General features: G+C 39.2%; 1 protein-coding gene across 3 annotated transcripts; it reads right to left on the bottom strand.

Moving 5' to 3' along the window:
* Positions 1-502: 502 nt before the first annotated feature.
* nfyc (nuclear transcription factor Y, gamma) lies at positions 503-26,740 on the bottom strand. Of its 3 annotated transcripts, none has more exons than XM_088328382.1 (11): positions 26,615-26,740; positions 14,266-14,375; positions 14,090-14,161; positions 11,691-11,804; positions 9,930-10,025; positions 7,025-7,183; positions 3,116-3,178; positions 2,838-2,987; positions 1,508-1,612; positions 1,379-1,438; positions 503-973 (listed from the first exon to the last, which is right to left on the bottom strand). In XM_088328382.1, the coding sequence occupies exons 2-11, from the start codon at positions 14,362-14,364 to the stop codon at positions 854-856; spliced, it is 1,038 nt and encodes a 345-aa protein (XP_088184508.1). In that variant the 5' UTR covers positions 14,365-14,375; positions 26,615-26,740; the 3' UTR covers positions 503-853. The 3 variants fall into 3 exon arrangements, with proteins under 3 accessions (XP_088184508.1, XP_088184509.1, XP_088184510.1); XM_088328383.1 differs by lacking the exon at positions 26,615-26,740 and adding an exon at positions 21,805-22,373; XM_088328384.1 differs by lacking the exon at positions 3,116-3,178 and having other exon boundaries at positions 26,615-26,739.
* Between the last annotated feature and the right edge of the window lie 38 nt (positions 26,741-26,778).

Below are 26,778 nucleotides of genomic sequence, written 5' to 3'. Positions count from 1 at the left end.
AGCATACACACCTTGGCTCATTTTTTAGCAAATATTTGGAGGAAATTGAAAGCTGCTTTTGCAGTTCAGGACGGTTTTCCAGAAGTTTTGTTGTTTCGCCCAGTCACAGAGAGTGAAAACCCCGCCTAAGGTTCAACTTCCTGTGGGAAATGTCTTCTTTTATTCAACAGCTGTCGACATCCATTACGTTGGTGCATTACCATCCCCCTATCTTTACTTTATGTGACTTTGTTCCACACCTCAAAAATTATAACACTCCCATACTTCTTGAAAATGGTAAAAGTAATCTTTGTTGAAGTCTATTATTAAAATCCAACAATCATTTTAGTGATACTACCGATGTTCCTTCTTCCCCCAGTCCCAACATCTTCTCCCTGAGCATTTCGTACCTCCTGCATTCCATTATGCCTCTTTTTATTTCCCTTGGCAGGGTTTCAACTTCCTGAATTTAAATTTAACATATCCGCTTTGCATAGGATAAAAAAAAACAACAACAACAAAATTTTAAAGAAATTTCATTTGCTTTCTTTATTTTTGTCAACTGACAAAGTTTGCATACAAAACCTACCCAAAAATAAAATTAAACCTATCCTTTTTTTTCCTGCATGATGCTGGCTGGTAGTTTTGACCACATACTAGAACAAAAATGAAAAAAAATCACAAAGAATTACTGTACAAAAATAAAATGCAGCACTAGGGAATCCGGTTAGGTTGAGATGAGACCCAAAAAAAACGCAGATGCTGTCAAAATTATATCAAAAAGTATAAAAACGTCTACATGGGAGGCAACATGATGAGGACGAGAGGCAGATCTAATGTACAAAACAAAATGGACTAAGGGGCGGAGTTTGGCTTATTCAGTGGTAACTTGCGTAACCTGTGTCTCCCCACTCTGTCCTGTGGCCTGAATGAACATAGGCTGGCTCAAGTCCTGACCCGCTGGAACCGTCACCTGCTGGATCTGATACAATTGCTGCAAATGATAAAAAACAACGCCGCTGTTAAGTTTAAACTTCAGTAGACACTCAAAATAAGAAAATAAGACATCTATTTAAACTTGAAAGAAGAACAGGAGTGAAGTCCTCAGATAAGAGAATTCCATTTTCCTTTTAAAGCCCTCCCCTAAGCCCCCTCTTTTATTACACCTTCTCAGTTACAAAAAACTGATCAGTCCTACGGCGTGTGGCTATCAAAGAACAGCAACACGTTTAGCCAATAACAACAATGATAATATAATCAAAACAACTAACACCAGTGAACAAGAATACTCAAAATAAGGAAGTGACATTATATGAAATCTCCATTGTATTCGTCCGATACAAAAAACAGAATAAACTTATGAACCAATCACCTACTCTGTCTCTGATTGGTTCCTTACCTGTCCATCAGTAAACTGGTTGAACTGCTGTTGGCCTGCTTGCACTTCGGTTTGCGTGATCTGGAAAATCAGGGGGAAAAAAATGAAAACGGAAGAAACAAAACAAAATAAAGGGATAATGGATTTTACCTGTTGCGTGTTGGTGAGGGTCTGGATCTGCCCTTGGACCACTTGTGTGCCCGAAACGGGTTGGGCAAGGCGAATGTACTGCAGCTGGCCCGTGTTGAGTTGCACCTGCGCTCGAAAAACACAAGAGAGGACAAAAAACTCACTAAGCGGGTACAAATTATATTACTTTCCAAAGAATCAAGTTTAGGGAGAAGCGATCTCCATAAATACTAAGACATTTCTAAATAAATAAATAGCAACAACTATTTGCCATGTAAATGAACTCATGAATATATCATGTTACAACTAAATATGTGACATGGAGTGCGATGTCTAATCACATTGCAAATAAATTCCACCATGTTGTTATCGATGACAATAAAGACTGTTCTATTCTAAAGGGCATTTATTCATATATATATATATATATATATATATGCATTTTGCCATTTCTTTGCAGTACTTAGTTTGTCATTTATTATGTTGCACATTTCATTGTGTATTTGTTGTGCATTGTCAATACTTTGGTATTTATTTTGTCATGTATTTTGTCACAAATTTTACAATTTTTTGTGTGCGTGTTATTAATTTTTTGTGGATTTTGTTGTCTATTTAGTCATGTATTTGGTCATGTACTTTGCCCTGTATTATGTCAGGTATTTTGCTGTATATTTTGGGGTATTTAATCATTTTAGTAATTATTTTGCAGTTTAATTTGTTGTGTATTTTGTCATTTATGCATTTCAGTATTTGTTTTGTCATTTATCCATTTAGGTGTTTATTTTGTAATATAATTGTCGTGTTTTTTTTCAGTATTTTGTCCTTTTGTCTTGTATTTTGCCATTTATTTTATATATTTTTTCTCATTTATTCATTTGGGTATTTATTTTGAAATTTACTTTGTGGTGTGTTTTGTCACTTATTTTGTCATTTATTTATTTCAGTATTTGTTTTTTTCATGTATTTTGTTATTTTTTTCTTGTATTTTGTCTTTTATTAATTTCAGTATTTATTTTGTAAAGTATTTTGTCTTGCATCATGCCATTTATTCATTTAGGTATTTATTTTGTCATTTATTTTGTTGTTGTGTTATTTGTCATTTATTTATTTCAGTATTAATTCATCACTTATTTTGTCGTGTATTTTGTCCCAAAAAAATGTTATTCAAATTGAGTGGCAAGTCACACTGCATGCGCTTTTCACCTATTGGTTGATTGACAAGTGTACAGATAGTTCATCACTCGAGAGCATGAACAGACAATACACAGTCAAAATCAACAACGAACCGAAGCAATAACTGAAATCGTGCAACAACAAGCTTCCCATTTCAAAATCTGGACCGAATCCTCACCGGGATCTGCTGTATCTCGCCCGTGTTGGTGATGATCTGCTGCATGACTTGCATGGTTTGTCCTTGGCCCGTTTGGGCCTGACCCGAAGCTGGAGCCGCCTGCACGATCTGCACCTGCTGGTCGCCCACCTGCATGGCCACGGGAGCGCTCTACACAAAAAGGAACGCATCAGAGATCAGATACGGTGGGAGGAAATGTGTTTTTCGAAGGCTGAATGAGAAGAGGAAGCACAGATGCCAAGCAAACAAACAAAAAACAAGGCACATGGCGTGTTTACCGTAATGGGCGTAGCCTGCGACTGCACCTGCTGCAGCTGCTGCATGGTGGCGCCCTGGAGCATCTGGCAGCCCGCAAACAATAAGCAAAGCAAAGAAGCCAAAAAAATGACACAATGGAGAAAGGCAGAGTGAGAGAAGCAAAAGCAAAATAAAAAAAATGCAAGCAGATAAAAAAATAGCAAGGATGGCTTTTCACAAGTACGAAGAACAAAAATGATACGTGACTTCTCCTTTCTCTAATCAATAGAGTGCTAGGCTAAGCTAGGCTAGCCAATAACACACTGAGTAAATACTTACGCTAAAATCAAGGCTAAATGAGAATCCTGACTTTTAACCACATTTCAAGATCCTAAATAAAAGCAAAATATTTTGCACAAGAGAAATTTTGCTATAATGAAACATTTAAGATCATCTCAGAATGGGTAAAGAGAATTTTCAGAATTTTTTATTCCTTAGTAGCAAGAAAGACTAGAGCACTGTTTTGATGTCAAAATGTTGTGAGATTGTTGTAACCAGAATTCAGCACTAAAAAGCACAAGGGAGAATACAAACTACTTTTCAAGGTGATTCAAGGTGACCAATTTATCTATTTTGCCCAGCCTTTTGCCAGGTTACAATTGATATTTTTTCTCTTTAAAATGAGATGTTGTATAATTTGACCAATAGATGTCACTGTATTGTGTTGTGCAACCGAAAACGAGTGCTACAAAGTACAAAAGAGACTAGGAACTATGGAGACTCAAAGTGACCAAAAAGCACACCTTTTCTCATTTTTTTCTTTTAAAGCCAATATTGAAATGTCCCCAGTACTATTGAAAGAAGAAATCCAGTGTGAAGCATGTCTTATGCAGATTCACAAATATATCTGCAATTCACATATGTGATTTTCAATTTTGCGTGTGCATTTATAAGGACATATGATTTTTAGATATTGGGTTGGTTGGATCCCTTAACATCACAGATCGTAGTGGCACCATTTCCTCTGGTGTGTCTTGGGCAAGTACAGCCTAGTCACTAGGCCCTAGTGGCACCCATATATGGCAAATATAATACAATACAATATCTGAGACAATCTCCCCCCCTATAGGTGTCTGGTAAAATGACATATAGCTTAATTTTTCAGTTGCAGGAAGTTCTTTAAATAACAATTTACCACTGGGAAAGGCTACCCTTAGTTTTTGCATGGCCCATTATAAATGTCCATAATTGATATGTAATCCTTGCAAATAGTACCCTGTTTAGATGTAGCATGCACAACCCATAGGAGGTGATGATACTTCATAGGACAATGCCATACAAACTAATAACATCTGCCGTTTATATCAAAGCCACCAGAGAGCTGTGTTGGCATTATTTTTAAGCAGACTTATTTTATTTTATTTAGTGCACGCTCTATTGAGTCAGACTGCCAAAAAACAAGGCGACACTTTAAAGCATTTACAGGCACTTCACCCAAAATGCAAGCACTTTTGAACCTTGAAAACACAACATTATAATTGAAGCGTTTTCAAGCACCCGTAAGAACCCTGTCTTTTGTACGGAACCTTGGCGTATTTTACACATCTTTTTAACCATTCTTTGTTGGGTTTGTAGTACTGAATAATGTTACTAGCGGGGGAAATATGTCAGAAGAACTAAAGCCACTCTCTTACTCAAATTGATCTGCATTTCTATATGAAATGAAATGATGAAATGATCTGCATTTCTATAGCGCTTTTCAAGTCAATGACTTCCCAAAGCGCTTTACATTGTGCTTCACATTTCCCAATAGCGGCCGTGATCTGTGCAACCATGTAAGGCGCTAACCTGCTTATTGGGGGTAATAGGGGGTTCAATGTCTTACCCAAGGACACTTCGACATGTAACACGGACAAGCCGGGATTCGAACTGGGATCCCTTAATCCTAAAACGATCGCTCTACCTCCTGAGCTACTGCCGCCCCCCCGAAAGATTAAACTGTACTTGAACAAAAGTTAAATTTCCCAATGTCACATTAACACACATATTTACATTTGTTTTATTATTAAATAAAGAACATGAAAATAGAAAGTTTTTACGGCCTCAACGTTTTTCAATTTTGGACAAATCTGGACTGTTTTAGACTTGATTTTCTTCCAAAAGAGGATGTCTAAAATAGTCTGTGATTATCCAAAAAGGACCAAATTTAGTCCAGAAATAGCTGTTGATATGTTTGCATTGTCAAATGTAGCTTTTAAAATGTTGTCTTTTTCCTGACTTTTTTTTATCAACTTTCACTTTACAAATAAAAAAGATGTCTTTAGGACAGAATTTTAACTTGATTTTAACGCATTCAAAACAGTTTTTACTGCAAAACATGTTTTTTTTTCTCCAATAGCCACTTTCAATCCAAAATGAAAAAAAAACAGGATTAGGAGAAGTCTTTTTAACAAGTTTTCACGGCATAGAAAGTTGTGTTATTTCGAATGGTCAGTTTACAACCCAAAGAAGATATATTTAAGACGGAATATTTACCGCTTTCAATGTCTTTTCCGTTTTTACTGGAAAAATTTGTTTTTTTCCAAGACATTTCATCAACCGTCACGTTTCAATCAAGAAAGGTGTCTTTTAAAAAGAACCTTGGTCATGAACATAAGCTGAGTGTATATTTGAAATGAGTCTATTTTTTTGCAAACTGGATCAATCATGAAAAAAATGTTCAAAATGTCAGCCTCTTTCTGTAATAATTGTTAATAATATTTATATTTCCAAACTGCAGCTGTGTTTTGGCTAGTGCTGATTCACGCAACTCTTGTTCAGTTTTTATGCCGTGTTTGTTCATGTCAACCGCTTCCTCTTTTTAGTGACTGTCAACAAAGCCAGCTGCAGTTTTCATTTCTTTGTTTGTGTGTTAGGGTGCTAGCTAGCAAGGATTATAGAGTTTGTACAACTTTTTAATGGCCAAATTGAAGTATTTTTCAAGCCCTTTCAAGGCCAATTTTTCAAATTTCCCAGTATCCAGCGCCGATCAAAAGAACGTTTTTTGGTTGTTGACTTTGATTACTAAAATAAAGACGCTATCTTGCTACAAGCACAAACTTTGTACTAGTTAGAGCTGTTCCTATGTATATTTGTTTCTCCATGTGTGTCAATGGGCTGCTATAGATTGACATGAATTCTGCCATTCTGCTTCAACAATGCACGCGTGACTTGACTACCATGAAAAAATGAAATTAAATGATCTGCATTTGTATAGCGCTTTTCAAGTCCCTGAACCAGCGACCTCCCAGTCTCGGAGCGGGCGTCCTACCATCTAGGCTACAGAGCACTGAAGGGTTAATATTTTTATTTTTTATTTTACTGTTTTTCATTTTGTTGCTCTACTTTTAATTTGTTCAGTGTGTAAAAAGCTAAAGTTGTTTCGTATTTTACAAACGTTGTTTGTGGATGTGTGATTATTTAAATTTATATTCCATGGGATCTCCTGCTAAAGATGTAAAATGATAAATTACTAAATAATTTGGTGCATAATGTTTTATTATTATTGAAAATATATCAATCAAAACACAAAATATCTGAGGATCCATTTGGAACCCGAAAGAGCCGGCCGGCTCTTCTCGGTGAGCCAAGCTAAAACATCCAGTTTTCTAAATAGAGCTGTCCTTTTGGGTGCACCCAGTAGGGGGTGGTGACACTTCACATGACAACGCTATAATGACAAGCCAATAGAGCAGGCGTTTCGGCGTCATTTCCATGCACTTTTGTTTTGTATTATTTTTTGATCTATAAAGTCGGATTGCCAAGAAACATGGCAATGGGAATGAATTCAAACATTTTCAAGCTCTTCACCTAAAATTCAAGCATTTTTGTGACCTTGATAACACAACATTAAAAACTTAAGCCTTTCCAAGTATTTCAAGAATCCATACGAACCCTGTAGCAAACATTACCTGTCCTTGTTGCGGTTGTGCGATAATGATCTGTCCGGGCTGTATGGTAGTGGCGGCCTGCGTGGCGTTTTGTTGGCCCTGCTGAGCGCCGGGCTGCTGCGCCAAAGTAAAGTAGTACTGCACCGGCTCTGCTGGCGCCACCGTCTGGCGCATTTCCTCCTACCAAGAGAGAATAGGAGAGTCAGCATGTATAGTGTCCCCAAAGGGAGCTGCTGATAAACAACTGATGCGGTCCAGACACTGGATTCATCACAAGCCCTACTCCAGAAAACGTGTGTGTGCTACTTGAACTTTCCAGAAGAATACAAGACGCTCAAATTTAAAACAAATATTGCACACTACATCCTTGCATAATATACTCAGAAGTAGGCATGCGCAATAATTCTCTCTCTCTCTCTCTCTCTCTCTCTCTCATTTTTTCTAAACATTTTTATTTCTCTCTCTCTCTATTTATATGTAATTTAATCATTTCTGTCTCTCTCTCTCCATCAGTCTCTCTCTGTATCTATCGTTTTCTTCATCTTTCTTGATCTCTTTTTACACCTGTTTCCCTTCTTTTTATCTTTCTCCCTGTCTCTTTGTTCTTTTTTTCTCCCTCTCTCTTTTTCTCTCTCTCTCTTTTTATAACTACATCTTTCTTTCTCTCTACATATAACTAATCTGTCTAATCCTTTCAGTCTATCTTTCTCTATTTCATTTTTTCTATCTGTCTCACTTTCTTGTTTCTCTATCATTTTCTTACTCTCTCTTGACATCTTCCTTCTATTATTTTCTCCTTTTCTCTCCGTCTGTTTTCTCTCTTTTTATCAAACTCTGTCTTTCTTTTCCTCTACATTTTCATCTTTTTTTCTCACTATATTCATCTCTCTTTTTCTTTATCTCTCTTTGTCTCTCCATTGATCCATTTTTGTATTGTGCAGATACCCTTGACATCAGATTTGGCTATAATTGGCCCAATAATTATCGTTCCTCCCTAGGCATTAATATCCTCAGTCCGACATGTATCTTGTGCAAGACAACTCAAAAGAATATTCTGGGCGCCGTGTGGTGATCGTCACCGGAAGCGTAAACAGCCCTCTCCCAGCTCCAATGATGGCACAGCTGAGAGTGTAGGATGTTTACAAGCCCGGAGACGTAAACGTCTTCTCATAGCCACCAAAAATCCCCTCAACATCGGCCGATGTCAGAAGCAATAAGACGCTGCAAACATCCGACTGAAAGCCCTCCAAGGCTCTGACCCACAGCTTCCAGTCAAGGATGTTTACAGCGCCTCCTGGTTGCCAACGGGGGGAACAGCGGCTGCCATCCATTACCCTTCCTCCTCTCCAAATCTAAATATACAGAATATACGTAACATATACAAATTATTACAAGGTTGGTACACCTTTTACACGGCCAAATTGAAGCATTTTCAAGGCCAATTTTTCCAGTACCTTTAAAGGCAGAATTCCGGCACGATGTTTTTTTGTTAAATTTGATGACTTGAATAAAGTTGTTGTCTTGCTGCTAGAGCATACTTTGTGCTATTTCGAGCTGTTCCAAGAAATTATCTATGATCTTTCTGTGTAAATGGGCTGCTATAAACTGACATAAATTCTGTCATTCTTCAACAATGCACGTCCAGCTTCAATACGTCACACTTGGTTACTAACACGGAAAGGGCTCTATAGGTGTTGGGTAATAATTGATTTCAATATGGAAGGAAAGGAAAGAAAGTACTGTACATATAAAAAGCAGAAAAGGAGTCAAATTTTGACCCATTTTAATGATATCGAGTGCTCCAAAGCAAAGGGCATTCAATCTTTCAATCTTAGAGATTGCTGATCTTTTGCTTATTGTTTATTGATCTGCGTAAATTGGGAGAAATAGAATTGTAAATAGTTCATATTTTTGCATTTTTATCATTGATTTATAACCAGGGTTGGGTAGGGTTACTTTAACTTGATTACTTTCAATTACTTTTGGATTACTCCAATACCAAATATGCTAATAAAAGACAAAAGAAACTAAATATGAATAAAATTACTACATTTTGTGCAGGCTTGGGGAGTAACGGAATACATGGAACAGCAAAAATGATGTTGGCAAGCTGTTTGGATTTATTTTCATTTTGTTTCTGTCGCATTTTATGTAAGTTTTGCCGGAGATCAAAGAGATCAAAGCCAGGAGAGAAAGCTTACCCCGTGTTGTGAGTCATAATTATATTCATATTTAGTTGATTTTGTCTTTTAATAGCATATTTGGTATTGGAGTAATCCAAAAGTAATTGAAAGTAATCAAGTTAAAGTAACCCTACCCAACCCTGTTTATAACACTGAAGAGTTAATATTTTATTTTATTGTTTTTTATTTTCAGGGATTTAGTGTTGTTGTTTAACTTTAAATTTGTTTAGTGTGTAAAAATCTAAAGTTGTTTCGTATTTTACAAATTTCAATTGTAGATTTGTGAATATTTTTTATTTCATGTGTCTTTTGGGGATACCCTGCAAAACATATGAAATTACAAATTAATTTGGCGCTTAATGTTTTATTATTATTGATAATGTATCATTAAAAACAAAAAAATCTGAGGAACCATTTGGAAACAAAGAGTTAGCCGAGCCAAAAAAGCCAGTATTCTAAATAGAGCTGTTCTTTTGCGTGCACCCAGTAGGGGGCTGTGATGGTTCACATGACAACGCTATAATGACAAGCCACAGGAGCAGGCGTGTTGGCCTCACTTTCATGCACTTTTGTTTTCATTAATATCGTGTTCTATAGAGTCAGACTGCCAAGAAACATGGCAATGGCAACAATTTTAAGCATTTCACCCAAAATTCAAGCATTTCCCAGACCCCGAAATGACAATATTAAAATTAAAGCATTTTCAAAGATTTCCATGTAAATAAGACAAAAGTAAATCTTACCTGTCGCTTCGGGGGCTTCAGGTCGTCCCGGGGAACAATGTCGATGAGGAAGTCAAACTGGTCGAACTTGGTGATTGCCATGGCGATGTCGTTCCTCTATAAAGGTGGAAAATATTTTTTTCTTGTTTAAATGGTGTCTTACCGATCCATTAAAATAAATAAATAAGAATTCTTTTATTGCAAAGAATATATGCAGACAAGCAGCTTTGACAAACTTTCCTGACTTATTAACTGAAGGGCAAAAATGACTATTGTTACTCTTGCGCAGACTCAAATCAAGCTGATTAAAAGTCGGCCATACGTTTCCTTTCCCTTATCCAGCACCACCAGTGTGGAATTTTCCACAGGATATTGCCCCCCCCCCTTTCATTGTAACCCCCTCCTTCCATTGTAACCCCCACCCAGTGCTAGCATTAGGAAAGCTATTTATAGTGGCTTGATTAATATCTAGCCACAACACCAGGTCACACATTCACACTCTGTCCACTGATGAGCGTTGTCAAGTTCATGTAAGCGATTGGAGCTGATTCTGAGTTTAGCCGCATCGCCCTCTAAAGGGATTTTGAGGCACAGATAGCGTGATATAGTTAGCATTTCATCCAGTGACTTTGGCAGCCCAAAAATATTTTGAGGGGAATTAATAAGGAATAGGTGGCTGCTTTTAAGTTCATCTTCCAGTTTGAGCCGCAGCGCCATCGAGTGTCGGCACGATAACACAATACAGTTATCAGTTCGTTGTGTGGTTTTGACAGCCTAAAAGTGTTTTTCAATAATGTTTACAATTTTTCTACCTGTTTTGTGGCCTCCTTTAGCACAGAATTTGGTCATTTTTAAATCATAAACCATGCCAAATTATTAATTAAACATAAATTTCAGATGTCGTTTGCTGGACGTCTGCTTTCAATCGAGTCCAGATTTCCGCTTTAGCCTCATGATAACTCTTACCGTGAAATCAATTTTAGCGATATGCTAACAAACAGTCCAGGCATGCACTTGACCTACATGCTGACAATGTTTAGACATCTCTTAAAGAACATGCTAACATAAAGTGCAGGCATGCTCTTTTGCCACAGGCTCACATAAAGTCCAGACATGCACTTAAACAACTTGCCAAAATAATATCCTGGTATCTACTTTAGCAACATTCTAACATCAGAGCCAATGTTTAGACATCCACTAAAGGACATTCTTACATAAAGCCCAGTTATGCAATTTAGCCACATGCTAACATAAAGTCCAGACATGCACTTTGGCAACTTGCTAAAATATTGTCCTGACATGTACTTTATTGATATCTGAACATCATATTCAGATATCTATTTTAAGCAACATGCAAACATATAATACAGGCATGCACTGTAGCCAAGTGCTATCATAAAGTCCAGACGTCTACTTTAATGAAATGCTAACAGAGTATCCTGTCATCCACCTATCAACATGCTTACTTAATAAAATGTAAATTACAAATGAAATGATGCTGCATCCCACCTCTACGTAATCTCTACGAGGCATGTGAATCGATAAAGCGTACATAAGGGCTTTCGTGTTCTGCTTAACAATTTTCCCTTCTTAACAATCCTAAATTTTGACTTCCCAACGCTTCCCATTGCCGCCATTTCCAGGGTCCGGCTTCAGGCTCGAATGGCGACATGGAAAATGGGTCAGCGGCACTCGGCTCACTTTCAGACTCAGTAAAGCGAAGGCAGAATGCTTCCTCGGGGAAGACAAGGAATAAAAACGAAAGTTGGGTCCGAGAATGACCTGCAGGGTGCGTCGCTTGTTGTCCTCTGTGTGGATCCACGCTCGCAAGGTTAGCTCCGTGATGAATATCTGGGCCGCTTTGGCAAACAGAACCGGCGCCTCGGCGCTGATCATCTGTGGGGCAGGAAAAGAACGCTCAGTAAGGAAGATAATCTGAACTCTGTTTCTAACCAAAACAGCAGCATGTCCTCCCTAAAACAGTTTTTCTCAACCTTTTTGAAGCCATTGGATACTCTTTTTTTCAAATTCAAAAATCTGAAGGAAGACTATTTGTTGAAAATGAATATTTGGCACCAGTTTAATGTGTTTTTTTAAAGCTTAAATGATCACGTTGCGAGCAGCATGGCGGCGCAGTGGTTAGCGCGTGTGCGGCACAGTTCTAAGGTCATGAGATCGAACCTTCTGTGTGGAGTTTGCATGTTCTCCTCGTGCTTGCATGGGTTTCCTCCGGGCACTCCGGTTTCCTCCCACATTCCAAAAACATGCATGTCAGGTTAATTGGCCGGTCCAAATTGTCCCTAGGTGTGAATGAGTGAGTGAGTTGTCTGTCCCTGTGTGCCCTGCGACTGGCTGGCAACCAGTTCAGGGTGTTCCGTGCCCACTGCCCGAAGAAAGCTGGGATGGGCTCCAGCACCCCCGCGACCCTGCTGAGGATAAGCGGTGCAGATAATGGATGGATGATCACGTTGCCTAAATTGACTGTTTAACGTTTTTCTTGTAAATTGTAGTCATCTTGGCTCAAGAGGTAATTCAGAGTATTCTCATCTCATCTCATTAGCCGTACCGCTTATCCTCATTAGGCTCGCGGGGGGGGGGCGGGGGTTGGGGGGGGGGGGGGGGGGTGGTGGCTTGAGCCCATCCCAGCCATCTCTCCGGGCAGTGGGCAGGGGACACCCTGAACTGGTTGCCAGCCAATCGCAGGGCACACAGGGACAGACAACTCATTCGCTCATTCACACCTAGGGACAATTTTGGACCGGCCAATTCACCTGAAATGCATGTTTTTGGAACGTGGGAGGAAACCGGAGTGCCCGGAGGAAACCCACGCAAGCACGGGGGAGAACATACAAACTCCACACAGGTAGTCTGGAGCTGCACAAGCGCTAACCACTGCGCCACCGTGCTGCCCCCTTCAGAGTATTCATTTTGTTTAATAATTTTGGGCTTTACCTTATTTTAAACATGTTTTTCTTTTCTGTTGCTTTATTTTTAACCCATTTTTTTTTTAGAAAAATGACAAAAATACTTGAAATCAGTAAAAAAAAATATCTGTGGAACAAAAATGTATTACTGCAATTTACATTTTTTTCAAGAAATATTTCTACTGTGTTTTTATCTTGTTTTTCTCAAAACAAATTAAGAAAAATAATACTCAAAATAACCAAAAATTATATGGCAAAGAAAGAAACGATTTAAATCATTCTAACATTTTTAAGTGAAAAATTCGGAATACCTTTTACCTTGTTTTTCTCGAAAAATAACAAAAATGATCCATGGAATAAAACAACAAATTTTATTTCTTTTTTTCCCACAGTAAAACATTTTGACTGTACTGTAAATAACAAAAGTAACGATTACAACGAACAAAAATTACTTGTGGAAATATATTTTTTTACTAATTTCTAACATTTTTCAGGTATTTTCTTGTTCCTTTTAAAAAATAAATTATCAAAATAATGTGCAACTTTTTAACTTTCCTTTTGGGTTTGTTTTTTGGAGTGCAGCATTAAACAGCTTTGTCAAACAAAATGTGTTAATAATAAGATTTCCTCTCATGAGCAACTAATAAGTATGAATGAATATTACAGTGGGCATGTTCTCCTCGTGCTTGCGTGGGTTTCCTCCGGGCACTCAGATTTCCTCCAACATTCCAAAAACATGCATGTCAGGTTAATTGGCCAGTCCGAATTGGCCCTAGGTGTGAATGAGCGAGCGAATTGTCTGTCCCTGTTTGCCCTGCGTCTGGCTGGCAACCAGTTCAGGATGTCCCCTGCCCTCTGCCTGATGAAAGCTGCGATGGGCTCCAGCACCACCCCGCGACCCTGCTGAGGATAAGCGGTGCAGATAATAAAATGAAATCGGGCCATTTCCCGTGCCACATTAAACAATGTTGCACAGTAGTGTGCCCCGGTACACTCCTTGAAAAAGACTCCCTTAGATTGATAAGCCAATGTTGTGCACATTTGAACACAGTCATAACAGTAGCGAAAAAAAGAGTCTGCATATTACGGCTCTCAAAAGGGAACTCGCTGTCCTGACATAGACGCTCGTGATCTCCTGATCTCTTTACTGCATTTAAGCTGCCGCTTAACGGGCCAGGCCGTTGCTCTTGACACGAAATGGGCTTCGCCGATAATCCGAAGCTAACCAATAACAGCTAACGGCTTCTTTTCTCGTACCTTCACGTCCTCGTCCAGCTTCATGATTTTCTTGATACGGGCCAGAGGCAACTCCTGCACCCGAAAGTCCTTCTGGAAAGGATAAACCGGTTTCAGAAATGGGAAGGCTAACTTCAACTAGTGCCTTATGAGCCAAACAACAACCCGACGGCTAGCCTGGATTTGAGCAGACATACCACAGTCAAGTTCCGGATCTCTTCCATGACGCGAGGCCAGAAGGACTGGAGAGTCTGCTGGGCATCGCTGCCGCCCGCGCCAAACGAATCCGCTGACATGATCTAGAAAACTGCAGGAAAAAGGAAGACAAAGTCACACCGTTGGTTAGCTATCAGAAAATGAAAAATGGACAGTGAACTGATGAGATTGGTGACAGAACGCTTATGACGGTTGTTAGCAGCTCAGGAGCACCTCTAGTTTAGCCATCATGAATGTTTTGTCTAAAACTCGATATTTCACACACGTGCTCAAGGATTTCTTTTGGTCTAGGATGAAAATGGTGGTCGTAAGAAAAATACAAATACAGGCTATACAGTTCAGATCTTTATTTGAGCACTCCTAAGAATTTCACATACTTGCACGTGCACTAAAAGGAGCCTGACAGAGGCTGCAATGAGGATTTCAGTCATAAGATGGCGTCAGCAAGTACAATAATTTGAAGTAAAAGACATTACTTTAGGGACTGCATTAAAAATAAGTAGAAAAATGATAAATGACAATTCTGATGACATTGTCAGGATGACAGAACGATCATGATGGTAAATAGCAACTGCAATGCACAAAACTTCAATAAGTTTTTAAACAAGTGTTTATTGTTTTTTTCTTTTTTTATGAAACGCAAGTGTGCTCCTTTTTGGTAAATTGAAAAAGCTTACAAATAAGATAAGTTTCACATATTTGGTGATGAAAGAAGTCACTGTGTTGCATTTTTAGCTAGCACAAGCCTATAAAACGACCTTGGAGTCTCATAGTGAACTCCCCCCCGTAAAAAATGTTCTTTATAAACCAGGCTTTCTGCACAATAAAGTGTACTGCACTCAAGGTCAAGATTAAAATGATGTAAATTCCATGGTTAAGGTTTTGTGTATTTCCTAATTGTATTGATATGGTATACATTTTATAGGTCAGAAAAACAATAACACACCAAGTGTTTCGCTACAAAAAACACTTCTTTGCCTTTTTGCTCTTTGAGCTTTCAGCACAGTTTTTGCAAATTTAGTGGCTAAAAGGGGAAGATATTATACATCCATCAATCCATTATCTGCACTGCTCATCTTCACTAGGGTCGCGGGGGTGCTGGAGCCCACCCCAGCTTTCTTCAGGCTGTGTGCAGGGGAGATCCTGGACTGGTTGCCAGCCAGCAGCAGGGCAGATAATATTGCTTTAACTCCTATTGTTTCAAAACCCATTTCATGACAATGCGTTGCGTCGGCAGATACTTCAAATCAAATTAAGCAATCATTATTTTCCTCCTGGCACGGCCCCGCCGCAAAATTTTAGATATCAAAATCTTTGCCTACCCCTAACCTAAGTCAAGAAGACAAATGTCCTTCCCTTTGTATCGCCGTACTATTAAAGCAGAGGGCGCAATAAACATTCCAAGTGTGGTGTCCCGGACTGAACCCAAGTGCTAGTTGGCAAAACAGAAGAGTAGCATGGTGGTATGCCTGACGCACCCAGGCTTATATTCAATCACACACTATTATTATCGGCACATTCAAAATAAAGCCGGAACAAAAAACAGTCTTCTATTCTGGTCCTGTCTGGATGGTCACCAACATTGTCCCAAAGAAGCGATTCACCTTGCTAAGGAGGAAGTCCGTCTGAAAACGGATCCGGCGCCAGTTACTACGGTATGCTAGGAATCTGCTACTGTGGGGGGGATGCTAGGTGGCTTGTCTGAGCACGCTCGACTCACGATGTCTGGACTGCGGTCTTACGTTTGAGAAATGTGGGCGCCTAAGAGCCACAAGGCTTAAAAGTGGGTATGGGTACACAACCGCGAATAGGGGTAAAAGTACTCACGGTGTAGGAATACACACCAGGTGTTTTACAGTATCCAAGCCATACAGTTAATCCACTATAAAAAATAAACCCCAGAAAAAATACTTAACTCATTATCATCCATCAACCACTTATCAGGTCCTCCCCAATCAATTTGTCCAGCTCTTCCAACAGGACCCCAAGGTATTCCCCAGGGCAGCTGAGATTGTTTTCATCTTGTCCTGGGTCATCCTCAGACCCTTTCACTAGGGAGGCACCTAAGAATTATCTGAACCAGATGCTTGAGCAACCTCAACTGGAGCTTCTGAATCTAAAAAGCAGGTGCAGGTGTGGCAATACATGCTAGGTGTACCTGCATTGTTTTACAGTACTTAGGCTAAACAGTTCAGATTTTTTAAAACAAACTCCAGAAAAAATATATTACTCAATACAATCCCAAACCCCCGTGTCCTCAACCACTTTATCCAGTTAATCAAACAGGACACCGAAGCATTCCCACGCCAGCTGAGTTTCTACAGCGTGTCCTGGGTTGTCCTCAGAACCTCTCACCAGGGGAAACAAGAGCCGTTGGAACTAAATACCTCAGCCATCTCAACTGGAGCTTATCAACCTCAAAACAACCCTAGGTGTAGGAATACACATTTGGTGTACTGGAATTGTTTGATGATACCAATCAGCCACCATTTAAAGCAAATATGAGAGAAAAAAATCTGTGCTCAATATCATTCAACATCCACTTATCATGTCTAAGGTTCCCTCAACCACTTCATCCAACAGGACTTAAAAGATATTCCCGAGCCAGCAGAGATTGTCTCTTCAGCGTGTCCTGAGTTCTCCTCAGAACCTCTCACCAGGGTGGAGCCAGGAGGCATCGCAACGAGATAATTTCGCCACTCCAACAGGAGCTTCCTCAACCTATCTCTAAGTGTAGTGAAATATATTTGTTGTTGGGCAGCAAGGTGACCGCTGGCTTTCTCTCTTTAATGCGTCAGAGATGCCGCGATGGCGATCAATGGTGTCCCTTGTAGCTGCCCTGACAGTCGAGAGATTGACCTTGACAACAGCCCGCTAGCTTGCTGGAGCCGACGTTTTCCTGCGACCACCGATGCGAGAGAAGCATTCGATTGTGCCGGGCGCTTCAATCAGCAAGCGGCCCCGTGATGACTCGGAACAAGATGGCCTTGTCCCCAAGCGAGCTTTCCCCTCACGCTAACCTGAACAACGCTAGCCATTAGCACTGGAAACAAAAGGAAAACTTTTGCTCCCCCCACATACTGATCCGCTAGGCAGACCGTGTGAACTTTGATCTAAATACACAGGAGGGTCGGTGATAAGGGGAAGAAAAATAAGTATAAAGCAGGCAAAAACATTTCTCTACAGCTGTAGGAATGCTAACATTGCCATCACAACAATAGCTTAATTCTTGTGCTAATATTTCAGGTGAACTTGACAGATGTTTAAAACAATCTAATTTCACCTAGCTACTTAAGAAATATATTCAATCTGTACTGTAAAGTAAGAATCAAAACAATTTTAACATTTTTATAGTACAGCTTAGGTTGCTAAATGAAGAACCGTGGACCGCCTATGGCCCACTGACCACAGATTGGACATCACTACTCGTCAAGTCACATTTATTTGGATAGCCCTTAATCACAAAATGTCTAAAATGACTGCACAGACCACAGTTACTATTAAAATGACGCAATATACAAAGGTGACCTTTAGGGACAAATGTTCATAGCCAGTAAAACTGCTTTTGCGTCTCAAAAAATCAGATGAGCTAACACCGGCTAGCACAATTTTTTCGCCCTTTTCCTTTTTTCTTTTCTTTTGATCATCTGCCATCCATCAAGGCTTGTATTTCGAGTTAACATGGCAGCCATTTAAAATGATCCAATTTCAAATCTACGTTAGTACTATAAACAATGTGTTGTTCTTCCAATGGATATTGCAATAAAATATTTTAATTTCAGGGCTCAATGTTAAAATCAACACTCTGATTTCACACAAATTTTCATGCTTAATGATGTGATTATGATTTTATTCAAGAGATTTTTGTGATGGGAAATATTTAGAATACAAAATATGAAATGTTGGCGATTGATACACGAGAAGACTTTCCACAGTGACATCCACAGATAAATTTCTTTCAACAAGGTAAAAATGAGTCAGGTGTCTGGTTCTGCGGCACCGACATGAAACCAGGCATTCAAGGCATTGTGTGTATTATTTAGCTCTTCTTAGTAGTTAAAAAAGTGTATTCATTGAAAAAAGTAATATTAATTCAAATAATGAGCAAAAACAGTTCAACTATCATATGATCGTGCGGTAGGTCAAGAAATTCGGATTCATTTGACTTAACATGAGCCTCACTAAGAGGAAGCTGACATAATTGTCCACCACCTTGCTTCTACGGGTACCCCAAAGGCCAAAAACCTTGTAAAAGGCAAGGCAGAAATAAGAAGTGAAGAAAAATAGTGCCTTTGAATCTCTGTAGTGTGCATTCTTCCTTGTGCTTTGTAAAAATTGTTTTTGGTTGCACTACACAACACAGCGACACCTATTGTTCAAAGAATACATACTGTCCCTTTAAAATACGTATTTTTTACTAATACTTAAAAAAATTTTCATTGATTTGAAATGAAGGTAAACCAGGAGACCAATTCCGATTAGCATCACTGATCTGAAATGTTTCTTCAAAGGAAAAACACATATTCTGATTAGCGTCCAAGCTAACTTTGGAATAGGCTGCAGTAGAGGACGTTTATCATCTCCTCTTCCCTGTGGTTGTCCTTTCGGATTGGACGGTGTCGAATTTCCACCCGCTGGCGTTCACCTTTCTGCCTTCTACCTGACACCATTTATAAAAGGAAGGCAATGACGCTGCGCTGAATCAGCGCCGGCGCGAATGTCCCTCTCAAGAGGCAAAATTAAAAAAAAAACACAAAGAGTTCCCTTTTGTTAAGTTTAAACTTTGGTAGACACTAAAATAATAATAATAATAATAATAATAATTTCCTTGTATTGTCATTCTGTGTAACAATGTACACAGAACGAAATGTCGATTGCACCTGACCCGTTGTAGCGAGCCGATGCAGCCGCAGCCAACAGAGGGCGCCGCTGACCACTTTTTAAGTCCTAGGAATGACTCGGCCGGGGCGCGAACCACCGACCTCCCAGTCTCAAAGCGGGCGCCTTACCATCTAGGCTACTGAGAGAAGACATCAATTGATCCTGAACCCGAAAGGAGACTAGGGAGAGAAGCCTTCAGAAAAGAGTATTCCATTCCCCATTCTTGCTCCCTCCCCTGAGTTCCTTCTTTTTATTATATCTTCAAGGTTGAAAAAACAACAACAACAGATCAACCCTAAACAGTTTGGATATCAAAGAACAGCAATGTCATTGGCCGATAGCGACAATGAAGTAATAGGCAAAACAACCAGAAAAACAAAAACGCGTGCAATAATAGCCAGAATAAGAAACTTGCATCCTATGCCATTATTAAAAGCAGAATAAACTTATAACTTTGTAGACAAACGTTTCCTTTTCTGAGAAGCAGTTTTTCCAAAAAGGGTGATGCTGTGGTCCAACAAAAGGGCAACAAAAGGTGGACGGCTTCTTTCCTCGGGCTTCGCGACCTCGGCATGACCTTCCTGAAAAACAAAATTAAAAACGCATGTTCCCCTGCGCTAAAGCCGTCGTCTTTAGCAAAACGACCTTCAAAAGGTCAACAAACGGGACTAAATCCAACACGCGAGGTCAATCATCTACTGCTAAAGAAAAACAAGTTCCCATGAGCCAACTGTAGATTAACGAGTTCCCATGTGGCCTTTTTGGGACGCAAAGTCATCTATCTGGTCAACTTTGCCCTTGGTCCTGCACATCGCTCATCTGTCAAGGTCATCTGGCAGAAAGTGATGAGGGAGATGAACACGATGAGGGTGAGTTGAGGAGGGGGGTGGACTTTGCACTGCAGCAAGGACTTGTTAGCATGCGGCTAGCACAATTAAGCTCCCTCGCATTTTTAGCTTTCACTTCCTCCACATACTTCCTCACATTCTTGTGACCTTCATCCAGTGCCAGGCCTCTGAGGAAGAAGAGGAGGTGGGGGGAGGGGGGAGGAGTCGGGGGGATGTTTTGTGACACTACCTGCCAAGGTCACCCACTCTAACCTTAGCGCACCAGAAAATGTCCACATCCAAAATCCGGCAGATTTGGTGATTCAACTTGGTTATTTTTAGTCTGCCCCGCTGTTAGAAAAAACAGTGGAAACTTTCAACAGGGGCGGGGGGGACAGAAAGGAGAGGGAAAGGGGGCAAGTCAGGGAAAAGCGGCGCCCTCTAAAAAGATTCCATCGCAAGAGATCAGATCAGAGCATTAGCCTCTGATCCCTTTTCGACCAGCTCATTTGGATGACCAGCAGTTTGGTGTTTTTGTTGTTGTTGTTGTTTTTTCTGGGGGGTCACGAAGACCAGCTGCACCCCACAACCCTGAGGGACCCTCAACCTTCAAGATGGATGTCGCAACTTCAAAGTGTAAACAAGGACGAAGTTGCAAAGGGAATTACTTTTTTTTAAAATGCAACACGGGTCTTCTCAAGTATTTTTAACAGTTTTAAATACATGTTTTTCTGTTAAAAATTCTAAATGTTTTATAACGCGTGTTTTCTGATATAAAAATAAGTATTTTGTAGAAAATGTTGTTGTCTTCCCTTTTATTATATTTTACTTTTTTATTCAGTTTTTCTTTAAATTTAGAACAAATTCCTACATTATTGGATGAATTTTCTGTACATACCTGTTACTAATGTTTATTGAAAGTGTGAAACATACAAATATATATTCTAAGGCTTGAAAACATTTATTAATATATTTGTCAAAAACATTTTTCTTACGCTTTTTCGTAGCATCGAGTTTCCTAATATTTTGCATTGAATATATAATATTTTCCAAATGTGTTTGCATTGACTTGTCATATTTTTGCATCGTTTCCAAAAGCTAAAAGTATTATTTTTGGAAAAATGTCCAATATCATTTGATCCATTTTGTGTTTATATCAATAGTCACAAACATACGTTTGTTCATATTGTTTGTAGAATTGGATTTTCCAAAATTTTGTTTTTATATGTACAGTAATACATTTCCAAATATGTTGGCATTGACATGTCATCTTTTTTCATTGATTTATAAAGTCAGGTTTTTTTTTTTCGTGAATGTTTTCATGCCTTTCCCCCCATTAATTTCTATAGGACTTTTTTTTATCGTTTCATGCATATTACGTGCACATGTGCATTGCATGCATTCATTTCTTCACAAAATTCCCGCATTTTCCCCCTTTTCAATTCGTACAACCAACTTTATCTTTTTCGTGCACATTCTAATACAATCCTTCCTCACAAGCCTGCATTTATTTTCCTTTAAAATTTCTCTCCTCAGAGTTTATTTTTTATTTATCCTCCAGAAGCTTGGATGACTTAAGTGAGCGCACGTCAGATTTCATGCTAGTGTGCATTTAAATACTCAAAATCAAAAAGGTGGGGGGTCTGTGACTTTGAAAGACAACAAGTGACAAAAGTGAATTCTAGGCTACCCGTGTAAGTCAAGGACACAGAACGTGACCGAACCGGACAACGTCATCGCTACAAGTGGACCACCATAAAAACACTTTAAGTACAATTGTTCCCATACGTGACATATTTTTATCGCACTCACCCCCTTGCCCTTCATGCCGGATGGTTCGTCCCGTGTGGATGGAGGTCGGTTCAGAGAGGGTGGTGGGGGGATTCTGTTAAGTGTCTCCTTACAGCTAGAACTTCCTTCCCCAAAAAGCAGCGTCGCTCCTTCACAGTTTTTTGAACAAACTGTTTTATTTTAACCCTTTTCGGAGTCTCCCTTCTTCACTTTATTCAAGTTTGAAGACATCCCCCCCCCATTTTGTTCAGGACAACAGTCGCAGTCCGACTCGCGACTTCAACTGCTTTGCCTTTACGCAGTCAATCTAGCCTGCTACGTCAAACAAGACCCCGCCCCTATGCGAATAAGAGCTAGTCTGTTGGCTTCCAAACGTGTCCGTCACGCCTTCCCTCTACCCAGCCCCGCCTCCTCTGCTCTGACGACTAACTTCCTGCTCTAAGTTACCTTGAGAGGCGACGTTAAAGGTCAGGGTAAAAAAATAAAATGGAAAAATACAAAAACTAAAACGCAATAAAGTTGCCAGCATCTTCAGCTCTTCAAAATAAATAATAATAAATTATCCCCCTCGTCCTTTCGCTTCCGTCCGCGGCTCTTATTTACAATGTCAAAGTAAACGTCTCCTCTCGCCCCGCCCCCGACTCCACCGTTGGTCGACGGGGCGAGAGACGTATTCGGTCGCTCTCGCCGCTCATTGGCTGACTCGGGGCCAGTGACCACCAACAGGCCTTGCGAGCGCATGATTGAAGGGTCCTACGCGCGCAGCGACGCGCATGCATGCGCACTCGCACCACCACTTTGTCCTTGCTTTATCATTCATCCTTGCGGGTAAAATAAATAGCAGGCAGCTTAATAATAATAATAATTATTATTTTAAAAATAATAATAATAATACATTTTAGTATATAATATATAATTACAAATATTATTGCCACAACATTGTGAACATTGTTTACAACAAGATTAGACGTGGCCCACCACAATAAGAACGTAATAACATATTTTAAATGGAAAAATAATATATCTTTTATTCTCTTTTTCCTCACGCTGAGGTTTTGAATTGTTCCTTGCGCGCATGTTGGTTTAAGATCAGGTAATTGTGTCATTGTAATCCTGTGCAGTCCTTTGAGACATGTTTGTGATTAAGGGCTGTATAAATAAATTTGACTTGACTTGACTAGTGGGATAAAAACGCAATGTCGTAAGTGAATCAGGACAATTGTGCAATGAAAAACAGTACAATGGCATTTAGAAGCAATCTACTCCCAAAATAAGAGTAGAAAATAGTGCAATAACAAGAAAAGCAACACCTTTACAAAACAAAAATAGAGAAATTGTGCAATGACAGTATCAGAAACATATTTCCTAAATAGGATTAGAGAAATAACACGTTTTATTTATAAATAGGCAAGAAATATTCAATTGTTTTTTCAAGGACTATCAAAATAATTGTCCACTTATTTACTCTTTAGGTTGATTTTAAAAGATTCTATTGCGCATCGATTTATATCATTATGCAACTGATATCCGGGACACTAGAGGGCAGTAAAAGACAAGCCTACTTTTCAAAGAAACAAAAAAGACAACATCAACTATAACTGCTCAATAAGTTGTCAGAAAGGGAATATGTTTTGATGATTTGAATTATTTTATCATCCGTCAAAACTCTACATGTTTTGGTTAATCAAATATAAAAAAGAACATACAAAAATAAATGAAAATACAATTGAAGCTCAACTGCCCGACTTGCAACAGCCGAAAAACGGGATTATATATTTTTTATATTTAGTTATTCAATCAAATCTATTCTTAACTACTCAGTGTCTCACCCAGCAATTGATTTCCAGGACACAGGGGGGCAGTAAAAGACAATCAAGCACACAAAGAAGACAGCATCAACTACAGCTGCTTTTTTGTATCATGCCAAAATGCCATGTCAGTTTTGATCGACTAAATGTAATAAAGCAAGTTAAAAGTGGAAGTGCACCGATTGGCTGGCCAGAAATTTTATTTAATTACACCTTTTAATGGAGCTGAGCCACCTAAACATCGGAAGACATAATAATATTAACAGCTACACATAGCTGGCGCACTGTTCGAGGACCAAACTTATTATTAGACAAGGATGTGGAAGAAAAAACAAGTTGTAAGGCTAACAATGGCCATGGTCGTTGGCTGCTGCGCTAACAAGGTGACCTTGGCTTCGGGGATGCAAAGACAAACGGTGCTCATGTGCGCATCTCATGGGAGAAATGTTCCATCAGCACAAAAAACTGCAAAACTTTACTAACTTCATTGTTTATTTTGCAAGGTTAATCCTTTTGCATTATTTGCAAAAAAGGTTTTGTATTAATGTAGTATGCATTTACAACTTACGTCAGTCTACAAGCACGACCTTTTTTTCCCATAAAGGGACAGCTGTATTAATGCTTGTATTATCTGTTCAAACCACTTCATTCATTTAAAAAAAAATCAGTTTGAGAGAATTTGCAATTATTCTACATTAAATTATCTTCACTTCACCATCTTGCTACTAAAAGTACCTGAAAGCTTTTCAAATAATTGAAAAGAAAAATTGTGTTTTTAGATCAGGGGATGGTGTCACAATAGTCTGTAGTTTGCAATAGTCTTTGATCTGTGCAGCCCTTTGAGACTCCTTGTGATTGAGGGCTATACAAATAGACATGACTTGACTTGACAGGTACTTTTTAGCACTTGTTATCGGTTGCACAATACAGTACAATGACATCTAGTGCTTAAATCATTCTCACTGTCCCTTTAATGGCTTTTAAAAACATGTTCAATGCAGTATTTAATTTATCCCGTATTTCTTTTCTATTAATTTAGATAATATTTGTGTATTTTCTTCCAACATGTTGTTGAGAAAATGGATGGCTCTGCATTTTGGGTTATTCATGAAGATTTCCGTCCCAATCCATAAATTGAATGGGAAAAACAACAAAAGCTTCTGATCCAAAGCTGTGAAATTGAATTAAATTCACTTTTCTATATGGGTTTCATAATCATACCAGCACGCTTTCCTAAAACATGTCAGCCAGCAATTCATTTTTACAAAAATGAGGTCGAGAAAGGTACCAAGGTCATGGCGGGCGGCGACCTTCCCATGACCTCCAGCGGCGATGTGTTTGGAGATAAACATGGAGGCATGCAGATTGCACCTTTCGGGAAATACGCACCATGCAGGCAAAGCTGACTAGTATTTATCACATTTTACAGTAAATTTAATAATGTACTGTTTGATAAAGGTTTTATCATTGCACCGTAAAAATTAATAACGTACATCAAATTAAGTAAATATTTTGCACATAATTTTGCTGATGGTAATTATTATTTTACTTTTCTGCAAAAAAGGGGGATAAGTCATAAAGCCAATTCTGTTCCAGTTAGATGATTTTGTTATTTAAAGTATTGATTTGTCTTGAAAAGTGATTAAGGGCTATAAAAATAATTAGTAAAATCTAAAAACCGGTTAAAATATGGTGGATTACAAAATTAAAGAAAACTAATTTGGTTACTAAAGAACCTGGGTTGCTGCTTTTGAAGAGCCACGATGACGAAAAAAGATAAGAAAACTTTCAATTCTAGAATCAGCCAACGTGATAATTTAAGTATTAAAAAGACATATTGGTTCAGGGAATTAAATAAAATATTTCGACTGTCCGTAGCCTCGAGAATTCTGAATGACACTTTGCTAGATGATTGCTACTGCTGAAAAGGTACAAAATAAAACTAGAAATAATTTTATTTTAATATTTTCATTTGAAAAACAAAGCTAAAATTTTGGAATTGAGTCTTATACTGATCAGGGCTGCCTGAGAAGGTCTGGATCCTGCCCAAGAGCTGAACTGAGTTCGACATCACTGTTCTACAGTCTGTCTTCCTGTGAATAAAAAGGTTCTGCGTTCTGTTTGTTAAGTTTATTATCGCCCAATATTGAGAAATGCAATCATTAATAAGGGTCGCAATTGGCTGAGATTGACAGATTTGTATTTTACACGCAAATAGTAATTTCTATAGAGCATTTTGTTTTATGTGCATCACAACCTCAGAACCTATTTATATCGTATCTTGGGCGTCTAGTGTATTATCTGAGGACGGTGCTAATGCAGGATAGCTACATTGTAGGTTGTAGACAAGTTGTTTAATATTTGACAACTTTTAGATTTTTTTTTTGTGTTGTGAGATTAACGTCTGACTATAGCATCCTGTTCATACATACACACGTCACTTTTTTTTTTTACAAATAAAGTCATTTCGAGGACGAAGAGGAAAAACCACTTTGTGGGCGAAGAGGAAAGCGTCAATGTCGACATGGAATGCTAGGAAGCTAATGCAAATGCTAACAGCTAAAAGTGGACATTATTGGGGCTTAGCCGTCAACATCAAGTGGGAAGTTTATTAGGCTGGACTCGGTCCTGGCCAAGACGAAGCCAGAACCAATAAAGACAAGGTTCCGATGTGTCATTCAGACCAATCAAACCTCGGACTACATTCCACCAATCAAGCTTTCTTGGTGGCCTCGCGAAGTCACTAGCGCCATTCGGGCTCCGACGGCGGAATGTGAGAAAGTGGTAAAATGGTTCAAAACTGGATCCAAGATGGCGGACATAGGACGTCAGTTTCCCGAGCAGGCCACCCAATAGGCGCCTTACACAGCACGGGGAGGGAAATGGCGCCGATGTTCATCTCGCCTCCAAAACAATAAGCAACGAGCGCATGTAAGGTGGATAGTGTATTGCGCGAACGTCACAGGGAACCAAGGAACGTCCGAACATGTCACGCGAATGATTTAAGACGTTGGAGTACTCACTTTGGTGATGTCGGAGCGAGGACCGGTGTGGCTTGTTATTTATTTATTTATTTCGCTTGCTGGAGTCAAACAAGATGGCGGCGGCCTGACCCGGAAGTAGTTTGTTGCGCGACGTTAAAGAGCGAATGTAATTTAATGTTGTGGTCGCTTAGTATCATAAGTTT

This window comes from Urocampus carinirostris, chromosome 2, assembly GCF_059441175.1.
Source record: "Urocampus carinirostris isolate Australia breed hairy pipefish chromosome 2, RoL_Ucar_1.0, whole genome shotgun sequence".
Lineage (NCBI taxonomy): Eukaryota > Metazoa > Chordata > Actinopteri > Syngnathiformes > Syngnathidae > Urocampus > Urocampus carinirostris.
This window is presented reverse-complemented; position numbering and strand designations above follow the sequence as displayed.

Coding starts and splice junctions, on each gene's coding strand:
- nfyc (XM_088328382.1), bottom strand. CDS start 14,364: ATGTCAGCGGATTCGTTTGGCGCGGGCGGCAGCGATGCCCAGCAGACT. Junction 2,988..3,115: donor CGCAGGCTACGCCCATTACG/GTAAACACGCCA, acceptor CTTTTTGTGTAG/AGCGCTCCCGTGGCCATGCA. Junction 974..1,378: donor ACCAGTTTACTGATGGACAG/GTAAGGAACCAA, acceptor TATCATTTGCAG/CAATTGTATCAGATCCAGCA.